The 12,147-nt window shown below is 42.8% G+C and overlaps 1 protein-coding gene across 4 annotated transcripts in view; it reads right to left on the bottom strand.

Annotated features, from left to right (window-relative positions):
* Positions 1 to 12,147, bottom strand: part of ZDHHC16 (zinc finger DHHC-type palmitoyltransferase 16) — a 122,580-nt gene that overhangs the window by 66,434 nt on the left and 43,999 nt on the right. For all 4 annotated transcript variants that reach the window (XM_069239614.1, XM_069239616.1, XM_069239613.1 and 1 more), the window contains exons 3-4: positions 8,137 to 8,331; positions 4,417 to 4,505 (exon numbers count right to left, since the gene is read on the bottom strand). In XM_069239614.1, coding sequence (XP_069095715.1) covers positions 4,417 to 4,505; positions 8,137 to 8,331 — 284 coding nt within the window. The remainder of the gene's footprint in view (positions 1 to 4,416; positions 4,506 to 8,136; positions 8,332 to 12,147) is intronic.

The following is a 12,147-nucleotide window of genomic DNA, read 5'->3' as shown; positions in this document are numbered from 1 at the left end:
GATGTCTTGTTGCGGGTCGTAGATTTAATAAGGAAAGGCGGGAGGAGAGATAGTACTCTCCCGGTATCTGTACGGCCTTTCAATAAGGTTGTGGATGAGCTTTCTGAAGTTGATGGAAGAATGATCCTGCGGGGTGAAAGAGTTGTTCTGCCTATGGGGGTGCGCAAGCGCTTGTTTGATATTGCACATGAGGGTCATCTTGGTCAAACGATTACCAAGAGAAGGTTGAAAATTGAATTTTGGTGGCCTGGTATGGACGATGATGTGGTGAGATGGGTAGAAAGATGTTCTGAGTGCATTCAGAGTGAGAAACGGTTGAGAGTGGGAGAGCAGTCAGTTAGTGGAAATATAACTGATCCTGGCAAACCTTGGCATAGTGTTTGTTTGGACTTTATTGGACCTTTGTCTGGCATTGGCAGAGGAAGGAATTTTGCCTTGGTTATGGTGGATGTGTACTCCAAATGGCTTATTGTCAAGTTTATGGGAGAGGTTACGACATCTGCTACCATAAGTGTACTGAGAGAAATCTTCTCTGAGGAGGGTTTTCCGTCAGTGTTGATTACTGATAATGGCACACAATTAACGTCTGTGGAGATGAAAGGGTTTTTAAACTCGTGTGGCATAAGGCATGCCCGTACAGCGTTATACAATCCTCGTGCTAATGGTATTGTGGAACGAGCTAATCGCATGATTAAGAGTGGTCTGCAATTGGCTGTGGTAAATGGTTTGGATGCTGGTTCGGTGATTTCAGAATTGGTGTGGGGATATCGAACTACAGAAAATACAACGTCGTGCAGAGTACCGTTTGTTGATATGAGGGGTAGGAAACCTGTCAGTAAACTCAGACCTGCATGGATGGAGAGATTGTTGGGTGGTGGTGGCGCATTCAATGGAGACTCAGCCAATGAGACAGGGGATGACAATGAGAGAATTAAACCAGGTGATTGGGTAAAAATCAAATCTGGTAGAGTGAGACAGGGGTTTAGCAAGTTCTTAGGTCCGTTTAGAGTTCTTCAGGTTCACAGGTGGCATGTTTTGCTTGATAATGGTCAACGTTGGAATTTCAGGCGTGTCGCAAAATTTTCCTCTGCGTTGGAGGGTGGATGTGCAAGGAGGGGTGATGATTGTAGTGGTTATATGTTGATGAAAGATGAAGATCTGAACGGTTCAAGTGGTGGCGAGAGGAAACAGTTTGATGGTGGAAATGGCGATGCTGCGGTTGGCAGGAGTGAAGTGATTATTGACGCTCCTGTTACCTGCTCAGATTCCATGGGAGCTTCTACTTGTGTTCCAAGTGTGGTGTCGCCTAGAACTGTGGGGTTTCCCAGGACTACTAGATGTAGGAGACCTCCAGGGTTCTTGAATGACTATGTTACTTAAAGCCTATTGTTAGGGTAATTACTTTGTGTATAGATTTTTCTTTGTTTTTAACTTGTTATCTATTATTTTGTTATAGTTTTTCCAGTTGTTATTTGTGGTTCCTTTTGTGGGTGTCAACGATGGGGGATGTGTTATGATGTGGCTCGCGGCTACGATGTGCGATCGTTGCCGCGAGCCTAGAATGTTAGCGGTGATTCTTCCGCCCGGCAGTTGCTTGCTGACCGGGGAAGAAGACACCGCGTTAGAGGAGAGCTCCGTGAATAAAAGCTTACCGCATTACTACGACGCTGTTTCCTGCCGTCATTACAGACTGCCATGTCTTTCTCCAGTTAGACCATTCGATCTGACAGTGCATGTTGGTCTGCCCATAGTATGCTAACATCCGCCGCAACAGTTCCTATTTCCGCCTCTAGATTAATCCTGGTGTCCGTGATGGCCTGTAGTATCTTTTCGAACTGCGCTGTATGGATGTGTAGGGTGAGTTCCATTTTCTGTAGCGCTTGACATGTCGCGTCTTGTTCTCTGGGGGGTGGGGGGGCAGCAGTTGATTCCATGGTCCCCGGGGGTGCCCGTGGGGTCTTCGGCTTGCCCATTTGACTCCTTCACTGTCAGAAAGAGCTTAAGGGTATTGTGCGCCTAGTCGGTTGCTTCCCAGGTTAGACGGCACGACAGGGATAACGTGGTTCTGTGCAGGTTAGTCGTCAGCCTTGTAGCGATGGGGGATAAGTGCGGGCCCCTAATACAAGTCGGGTATAGCCGAAGTTACGATTGGCATGAAAGCCAATTTTTTACTAATTGTGGTGCAGAGCACGTGGCCCGTGCCGCGGCTCGGTCCACTCTGCCGCTCAAGCTTCCTCAGTGGGCTGCACGCATACTCATCTGTCTGTGGTCATGTCCAGGCTCTGTTGGGGGTAGGGCCCAGATCCCAGACCTTCCCTTTTTTGTGTTGGGCAGCAATGCGCTGCGCAGCGCAGCCCTGTCGCATGGGCTGAGTACAGCTTGGTCGCAGGTCCTGTTGTCTAGGTCTACAGCTGGGACCCACAGCCCTTACACCTCACCTCCTACGGATCCCCCGATCACCGGGGCTTGTGAAGGCTGCGGAAGGAAGGGGGCAAAAAGGCCCACTTACGCCCAACTTCAGAGGCGAAAAAGGCCAGACTCCCACAGGTGGGACACGTGGGGTTTCAAAAGTTATTGTGGCAGCCCCTTCAGTGTTTGCTGTCAGTCCCTGCCCGTGGGAGTTGCCGCTGATCCGAGCGGGAACCGGGACCCGCCATGCACACCGTGGCTCGATTTGCGCCGCGGAAGAGTACTGAGCCAAGCCCCGCCGGCCGGCGCCGGCTCCCGTGCAAGTGCCTGGGCCCGCTCGTGCCAGAGCACACACACTGGTCCCGCTTATTTGCGGTCCTGCGGGCCCAGGACTCACCGTCTCAACGCCCTCTCAGCGGCAGTGCCGGGCCTTGGCTCCCCGGGCGGCGCGGGCCGCGCCTCCCCTCCGCGCGAGCTGCCGCTGTCATGAAAGGTCATCTCGGTCGACGAGACAAGAGCCCGCAAGCTTCTCCAGGGGGGGGGTCCCGGGCATCAGGGAGGCCCACGCCCGCCCCAAGGAAGCCGGGAGGCGCCGTTGCCAGGATAATTGCTACGGCCGGGAGCGGAGCTACAGATTATGCTGCCGCTCCGGTCGCCATTTTGGCTACGCCCCCCACGTTGTTCAGTTAAATGAAGATGGCCTCGTCCCCTCAGAAATTCCTTAATTCGAACAATATAGCTGCTGAATAGTTTCCGTGCGGTTCTCTCAGTTTTACATCCTTCTTTATATTATAAGCTTTAATGGTTTTGTGTTGCCTGAAGTGGTGTATTTACTAGATGCTGCTGGGATGTTCCATGCATGTCGAAGACCTCTATTGCCTGAATTCGATTAAAGTGACTTAAACCTATATGCTTGTCCCTTAAACGCCCACTGCCCCCAACATCATATTCTTTTTTGTGGAGCTTTATTGAGGAGCAGGTCTGTCAAATCTGTTTTTTACCTGTTGTTTTCTGGAATTTTTATATTTTCAAAGCTTTAGTATGTCGTTCTGTTGTACAGGAAGTCCTGATAGCATGATGTGCCCAGATTTATAATACTGTATTAATGGTTAAAAAGCTTAATAAATATATTTGTTAAGAAAATACATGTTGAAGTACATTCTGTAATAAAGTCTAATCACACAAGTAAATTACGGTTTAACAGAGATGGAGCCCTGGAAAGTTCCCAATAACCATATAAAGATGGAATTAACATTACCAAAAAAATACTTTTTAATGACATGTATAGTGTGTGCTTTTGAGAAGTAACTGAACGATTCCTGTCATGGCATCTAAGCTTACTATCTGGCTTCTACTTTTTCTAAATATGGTTTTGAGAATCTTTTCTTTCTTTTAAATTACTGTTCTAAAATGGGCGTCCTCTGTGCTGCAATGTTTTTTTTTTTTTTTTTTAAAGCCAAACTGGCTGCCATAAGTGGGCAGCGACGCGTGTGCAACCAAATCATCACACTAGGGTAAAAATACATACTGACCGTGCACATACGTTATCACTCAGTTACTGAATTGTAGCTTTTTTTCTGATGGTGTTCAGCGCTGGCAACAAGCTTCTATTTGCATCAGCAACATGAATTGGAAATGCCAGGAGGTAGTCTAATTCATTTCAAAGTAAATGCCTACTGGATTTGTCAATACCAGCTTAGAATGTTGACTGTTAACAATATTTGAACTACATTTTCTCCACATACTCACAATCACCCATTTTTTATTTGCTTCACACTTAAGGAACCTGAAACTAGCTGAAAAACAACAGATTAGTAGAAACAATTGTTTCCAATCTTTAACACCCTTCCAAACCAAGAATAAACAGTGTGAAGGTGCTCAAAAGCTTGGGTTGATTGAAACAGAGATTTCCTCAACTTTGGGGGTATCAAAATCCTTGGAAGAACAGTCTAGAGAAAAATGAACAAACGGATGGCAAACAAATAGACAGAAAAAGTACACTCTTACCGGTTGCAGATGCTGCAGTGGTGTGTCCGAGCTGGTTTGGGGGAGATGCATTTCCTGCAAATTGACACAGACGGGATCTCTGTCTTAGCCTGAAGGAAACAAACAAAAGTATTTGCCTTTCTTGAGGGTAGATTTTGTCTGACAAGCCACAGGAGATGGGACACTAAGAGCTACATAGGCACCAGACAAGATGAAAGAACAGAAAGACAAATTCAACTTACAGCACAAAATTAAAATATACAAGATATAAACATTTACCGCGGAAGAGCTCTAAAAGCATTTCAAATCATGATACAACGCTAATGGGCAGTGGGGCAATTGCCCCTGTGATAGCTGAAATGTTAGTGAAATGCATGGAAAAAGCCACTGAAATGGAATGGTGGAAGCAGCAACAGTAACCAGAGGCAGACACAATGAAACAATTGAGGTCAGAAGTCAATGTTCAGGCTGTAGGAGCTGTGCTTATTCAGGAGGCAGGGAGCAGGGTAAAGTGCTCTGCATCTGTCACATTTTATGTTCTGAAGGAGAACTAAGTGACAATGGTGAACCACAAATATGTATGCCTCTTAATTGTGTATAATCAACGATAGAGACTTGAATGTAGTTTATTCTAGGATTTTTCAGTTTCATGTGCAGTTATTTGTGCATACATAATCTGAATGAATTCCAGCTTGGCTCCTATAAGGTTCAAAATGTCCTTAAGAGTAAAGTAAAGTGTGGTTTATTAACCTACAATTTTCAACACTGCTGCTGCCTACCACCCATATATCCTTTCATGCATTTTTCATCATTGTAGTTAGAAAATAACTAATAGATATGTATGTAATGTAGCCATGTGCTCCGGGGCCCACAGACAAAGGTTGCTTGACAAAGATATTCATATAATACTCAAGATTAATAGGGCAAGACCCTAGTCCATGGGCTTGTAAACTAGCCAGCATACGACACGAGCAATGTTTACATACATCTGAATGGGATTACCGTTTCAGCTGTGGGTGCTACCCAAAAAGACAACTAAGGAATTTTAGAAGGCGTCACTGTTAGCCCAGCAGCCCCATCTCATGCCCAACTGAGACTGCAGGTTAGAGGCTGCCTAAGTGCAGATCCTTCAGTGGTCAGCTTTTCATTTGAAGAAGCTTGGGAACCTGAACAATGCACTCAGAAAGAAGTAATCAATAGGGCATGGGAAGACAACTTCAAAAGAAGCGGAGGTGTGCTGAAGCATGTCTGCTAGTAATGCCATACATGGGTGTGTTTGTCAAGATGCAGCAAAATGCAGTGATGAGCAGTGTGCACTGTTGAGAAAATGAATGGAACACATGCTAGGAACTACTAGGTATCCTAGTGAAATTGCACAATAGATCAGTGGTAAAGAACAAGAAAGTGGTGAGTTACTCATTGTATCTTTGCAAAATAAATGTTGAATTCCACAGGCATCTTGACCACATGCTACAGAGCAAGAAAAATAGAAGTCTGTAAGGAAAGGCACCCGAGACCCCGGCCAGAAATCATAGCAAGAAAGAGGGAAGACGTTCTTAAATGCCGGCGGCTCCGCTGTGGGTGCTGCCATTAGCTTCATGTCCACCATGCTATCCTACTCTTGCCTCTACTGCGGCTATTCCCATGGAGGTTCAAAGGAAAAAGGTAACTTGTTTAGGACTGACTCTCTCTCGCTATCCACATATTCTATAGGCCAACCATTTGGCAGGCTTATGGCCATGGAAGGGCATCTATTCAAAAAGTGAGTCAGCTCTGGCTATTCCCTCCGTTGTAGTGCATCTCCTGGTTTGTGCTTCAGTTTCTGCAAGATGGGTTTGATGAAGCTTTTGTTGTTTTGACCTTGTGGTTGCAGATGGCTGCCATTTGGCCCTTTTCAGCTTCTAGGAGTAGTTTGCCCTCAGCCGAGACATTGCTGGTTGTTTATTCTGTGGCTCTGCTTTGTTTAAGCTCAGATTTCAAATGTTGCTACCTTCCTGGGACCTCTTACTCGTCTCATTTGAGTTATAAGTTTCTCCCTTGAGCCTTTGGAGGAGGTCCCTTAAACAATTTCATCCCTTAATGTTTTCTTTTTAGTGGTAATTACCACAGCTCTTTGGCTGAGTAAGGCTCCATGGCATGGTCTTTCGTACTTAGGGCTTTTTGAGGACAGTATGGTGTTATGACTAGGGCCATGTTCTTATTCAAGGTTAACTCCACGTTTCGCTGGCATCAGGAGGCTGCTACTCTCTTTATTTTCTAAGTTTTTGTACATTTGCTTGATATAGAGAGTGATTTAAATTGACCTCCACCGGTCAGTAGACAATAGGCCTTAATACCTGTTCACCAAACTTAGGGTGACAAAAATGGGCTGAAATCATCTATAACACTTTTGGGTCAGTGGGTGAAACCTCCTATTTACTATGCATACAATCAGGCTTGGTTGTCTATCAGTAGTTCTTTCCACGCAAAATATGGTGGTCTCGAGGGGTAGGTTGGTGGGCTCTATTTCAGACATCTGCAGAGCCACTAGAAGTGTTAATCTGTTTACGTTTATTGTCCACTATCATGGAGGCACCTCAGCAGTGTTATGGCTTGCTTGATGGACAAAATCAGAAAGCAGGTAGGATTAGGATTAAGACAGAACCTGAAGACAATGACTAAATCCCAGGTTTCTGGGATTCCATATAACCCAAGACCTCTGTATTCATCAATACCTTAACTGTTTCATAATGCAGTGCTTAATTTGCAATATAAGGAGTGCCTGTGCCCAAAGCACTGTTTAATAGACCGCAGCGCCCAGAGCTATTAAGTGTCCCTATGCCTAGCCATGAATCCACCTCATGCCTCTACTCCACTGCTAGTCACTACCTGCCCCTATTATCTCACTCTTGCGGGCCCCTGCCTTCTCCTTTACGTTTTTTCAGTTTTATCTTCCTTCTTCTTTCCGTTTTGTGTGTTTTCCCCTTTCCTGCTCTAAGGGAATGTCTGATAAGGAAAAATAAGTGCCAGTTGGGCCCCACTGGCCCAAAAAAGGAGAGCCGGTTGGACCCAACTACAATCACAGGATAAAAGTAGGCACTGCCTTACATGCCCATTATTGATTCTGGCATTATAACAATGCATTGTGGGAGTCTCATCAAGACTTAAAATGAATGGAAAGGTTCAAATAATTGTTTCTAATTTAAATGTGTTGAGCAGAAACAGGTTATTCATTCTTCTTGGGTGGATATCTTCAATAAATATAAATAAATATACTGAAGAGATTAAATATTTCCTGTAATTGGGCAGTAATAATGCCATTTGTTACTAGTATGCCTCACACAAGTTATTCACAGTTGTTCAGAAAAACCAAGTGGAAGCCACAGGCAAAAAGCTGCAAGCAATCTACCTAGTTAGCCTACAACTGCCCAAAAATTATGAAATCCTGGTCTTTTCTCGGACGTGGTTCAATTTTCAAGCATGTGTCACTACACTTGGCAAAATCAAACAACAATGCCTAGGTTTTAGTTGACACTGTAGTAAAGGCACTCTGTTTGGACATGATGATTTTACAACTAAGCAGGAACGTTTGCAGATTCTTCCTATGTTTGTCCTTTGCACAAATGAAAACATGTATCATCATCCTGCACTGTATATGTGCAGTTTCAATTAAGACAGTTACCACACTATGAGGTAAATACCATCTGGGTTAAATTACATTTATGTTGTTGAGCAAAAGAAAGTACTAATACTTTTTCTTACCTGTGGGGGATAACCAGGGGGAGTGGATATGGCTTTGTAATAGTGGAAGACAATCATAATAAGGTTCCAATGTCCATATATTAAGTGCCAGGAGATCCAGCTGACAGAGTAAGTCTTCAAAATAATTGGTAGAACGCAGAGGTACACTATCGACACAATCGAACTCGTTAACACTATAACCAGAGCTACGAAAACCTGCAAAAGAAGTACACGAGTTAGACAGCAACTGAAAGAGTAATGTAAAACTTTAAGAAGAGAAGAGAAATTAGCGCCAAACTATTAGAAAGGACTATGCTGAAACATCAAAACAAACAACTGGTTCTCTGGTTAACCATCTGATCAAGAGGGATGTTTGCATAAAGGAAGAGATAAAATTCCCCCATACACGAAGGACTCAAACTCAGGCACACAACACAAGTGAAACAAATATTCCCACAATTACAAGTTACTCCCCGTAGTGACTAATATACTTTTTGACCTTTAACTCCCTCCCTCTCTCCATACTAATTGGACAAATGCCTGGTGTAAGAGAGGACAACCGCACTTTTGCACAGCACAAACATCAACTGTGGAATTTAGTTTCGAAGCACAGCACAGCCTGTAACAAGTCTCTAAAATCCCACACAACAGCCACCTTTCATGATTTTGGATCCAAATATTTGTGTCCAATGTGCATACATTAGACAGGTGAACAGATACACTACAGGGATAGTGGATCTGCTGGCACCGAGTGGGCAGCTGCAAGAATGTAACTACAAGACCCAAGATGGTTGGGAATTTATTATTTTAGTTATTTATTATCCAATTTCTAAACTAAACATTACTATCTTTATCATTTCAAGGAGTAGTAACAAGTGTTTGTTGGTACCTAACAAAGCAGCAACTGTGGGGATGAAGCGAAGAGGTGTTATTTTCCAGAAGTGAGGAAGGGGAGGTGGGCACAGCTGTTTGTGAAGAAGGACAAGATCTAAACTTGAACAGACACTGCAGATCAATTGCCACATGTTGCCAAGCTTATCTATAGTAGTCCGGGGCACCACATGGAAGTCTGCAGGTAGGCCTTTTTTTATTTAAAGTGACAATCTTTGGGAAACATAAATCCTGTCTTTAATGGCTTTCTTGACAGACACAATGATATAGCAGGTTTTAATATTAGCCAGGAGCCCATTCCAGATTAAACGCCATTTTATATTCTGTAGATATCCTGACATTTGTGGACCAATTAGTGAATCTAAGAAGTTGGAGACAGGATTAAGAGGTTGGGACCCATAGTTGTTGGGTAAGGCATCCCCAAACTGGTCAAGTTCTTTGCCGAACTTGAAGTGTAAAGCTTGATTTAATGTTTGAAACTGAGGCAGGTAGCTCTATCATCAGAAGAATCTAGAATTTTAGCTTCTGGTTGTGAAGGACAAACATCAGTCAGCCTCCATATTTCCAAGAACAAACAAGGAAGGTGAGTGGCCAGCCAATAATGAATGTTCTCATTTAAAATGAAAATGCATGGATACTCTGTCAGCATACAGCTGAAAGTAGTTGATAATCTATTAACTTATCAATATAAAACACAGTATCCGCAGTGTAGGCTAAACTGGCAGCCTTTCACTGCGTACATTGACACCTTCTCCAAATAGGCTTTTACCTGTAGATGGTAATGTGAAGGGCACTCTCCGCTATTATGAAAAGACATATTTTTTCCAGTCCAAAGCATACCAGTTATTCATTCACAATCAATGTTTCCTTTTGCTAATAAATCCTTGGAGGCCAAAATTGAACTTTCTGCCAGTGGTCTGAGTGATTTTTTAGCAGCCTTATGAATCCGATCATTGACTACTTTGATAAAATAAAATGTGGTTTCTACACTGCATTATTGTACCCGTTACACTGGTAAGGATACACTACTGGCTTCATGGAATGGCAGAAGTAAAGTGATGCTCCAGTTGCGAATATATATATATATGTATAGGAAAATGGAGTTAATATATGCTGCCACAAGTATCCCGGGCTTGGGGCATAACGGTCAAGGATATCAGCATTTATGTTGTCATGTAGGTTAAACTCAACAGTATTCTTGTAATACTTTTATTATAATGGATGGCATAAATATGAGCTGTGATAATGATTTTCTCTTTTTGTTCATAGTGGCTGCTTATTTACTACTTGGCAGATGTTGAAAGAATACTTTGACTTGGACTTCCGCTTTATTCACACAGCCAATACATACAAATTATGTGACTGTATTCTCAGTCAAATATCTTGGTTTTGCACCATCTGAGACACTCAGCTTCAACTGACTGATGCTATGCAACTTCTGTGGCATACAGAGCAGGTTATGTGCAGTGAAATACCATATGTGTCAAGAATTAGCTTTAATAACAGTTTTAAGCATGAATGTGGATGGTTTGGTATAATAAATTCTACTATAACATATTTTTTTATTTAATATTGTAGTAGTATAATACGTCAACGAAATGAGCATTCAAGTATGACATTGATAGATAATGCTCAAATGTAAAACAATGGCCACACACAAGTACATCAAATGCGTATGCTTAGGTATTCAATTTTCCAACGAAGGTCTTGAATGATTCCATCAACCAAAAAGAAAAACACATTTAAAAAATATCAATATTATTTTCCATATCCATACCAACCCCTCTGAAATAAATGCCAATTAATCCAGTTTTTCTAAAATTAAAAAAATCTTTCTTTATAATGTCCATGTATTTTTGTATCACCTTAATAATATTCTAAGATCATAATGGAAAATGTTTTTTACCCAGTAAGCATCTGTAGTGGCAAATAGTGCTGTACATTCACATGCTTTGCATATTCCTGCCATCTAGTGTTGGGTCCAGAAGTGTGCAAGTTGTTTTACTTCAAAGAAGTCTTTCGAGCCACGAGGTAGAGTAACTCCTCCTATTGGTGGTAATGCCCCTGGTCATCTACTCCATTGATATGTTGTTTTCCCGCAGGTGGGTATGAATAGAGTGTAGGGTAAGTCTAAGTAAAGAGACGTTCATGCAAATGAGAATGTAAATGAACTGCAACAGCCACAGGTGTCCGAGGAGGAGGGTGGGTGCATGTGAATCTACAGTACTACATGCCACAAAAAGATGCCATCAAATGTAAAATGTTACTTCCCCAGTAAGCATGTGTGGCTGCAGATACACATGCTTTGTATAAACTGTAAAGCAGTGCCCCCCAAAAGCGATGGCTACCCTGAGGGTGTTGCAGTAGTTTGGAAATGTGTACGTAGCACTGCCTGACTGACATTAACTTGTTGGCATGCTTACATTGTCACACAAAAGTGTTTAGTGAAGGTGTGTGGTGTAGACCATGTAGCTGCTTTACATATTTCAGCTATAGCTATATTACCTATTGTAGTCACTGAAGCCCCTATTTTGAGCTTAGAATGTGCTCTAGGAGGTGAAGGTAGATTTATTTTGGCTTTCATGTAACAGGTTTGTGTACAGCTAACTATCCACCTAGCAATGCTTGATTTAGAAATGGGTCTTCCTTTGTGAGGGGGCAAAAAAGCAACACAAAAAATTGTTTGGTTTTACGAAATTCGTTAGTTGTGTCAATATAATACATAAGAACTCTTTTAACATCTAATGTATGAAGAGCTCTTTCTGCAAGCAATTCAGGGTGAGGGAAGAACACAGGTAATTCCACTGATTGATTCAGGTGGATGAGGGAGACCACCTTTGTAAGGAATTTTAGGTTCATACAAAGTACTACCCTATCTTTATGCAGCTGGAAGAAAGGTTCTTCAAAGGTTAGTGCCTGGAGCTCACAGACACCTCTGAGGAAAGTGATGGCAATGAGAAAAGCTACCTTGCTTCCAAGGTAGAAATTGGAGTGAGCAATTGCGTAATGGTTTGATCGGAGGACCCCAAGTCTTGTGAGGACAATGATTAAATTCCATGTAGGTCCTGGGGGAACCCGCAGTGGAATAACTCTTCTAAGACATCCATGAAGGCTTTAATAACTGGAATTTTAAACAAAAAC

This window comes from Pleurodeles waltl, chromosome 6 (assembly GCF_031143425.1).
Source record: "Pleurodeles waltl isolate 20211129_DDA chromosome 6, aPleWal1.hap1.20221129, whole genome shotgun sequence".
Taxonomy (NCBI): domain Eukaryota; kingdom Metazoa; phylum Chordata; class Amphibia; order Caudata; family Salamandridae; genus Pleurodeles; species Pleurodeles waltl.
Note: the sequence above shows the minus strand (reverse complement) of the source record. Positions and strands in the feature narration are given on the sequence as shown.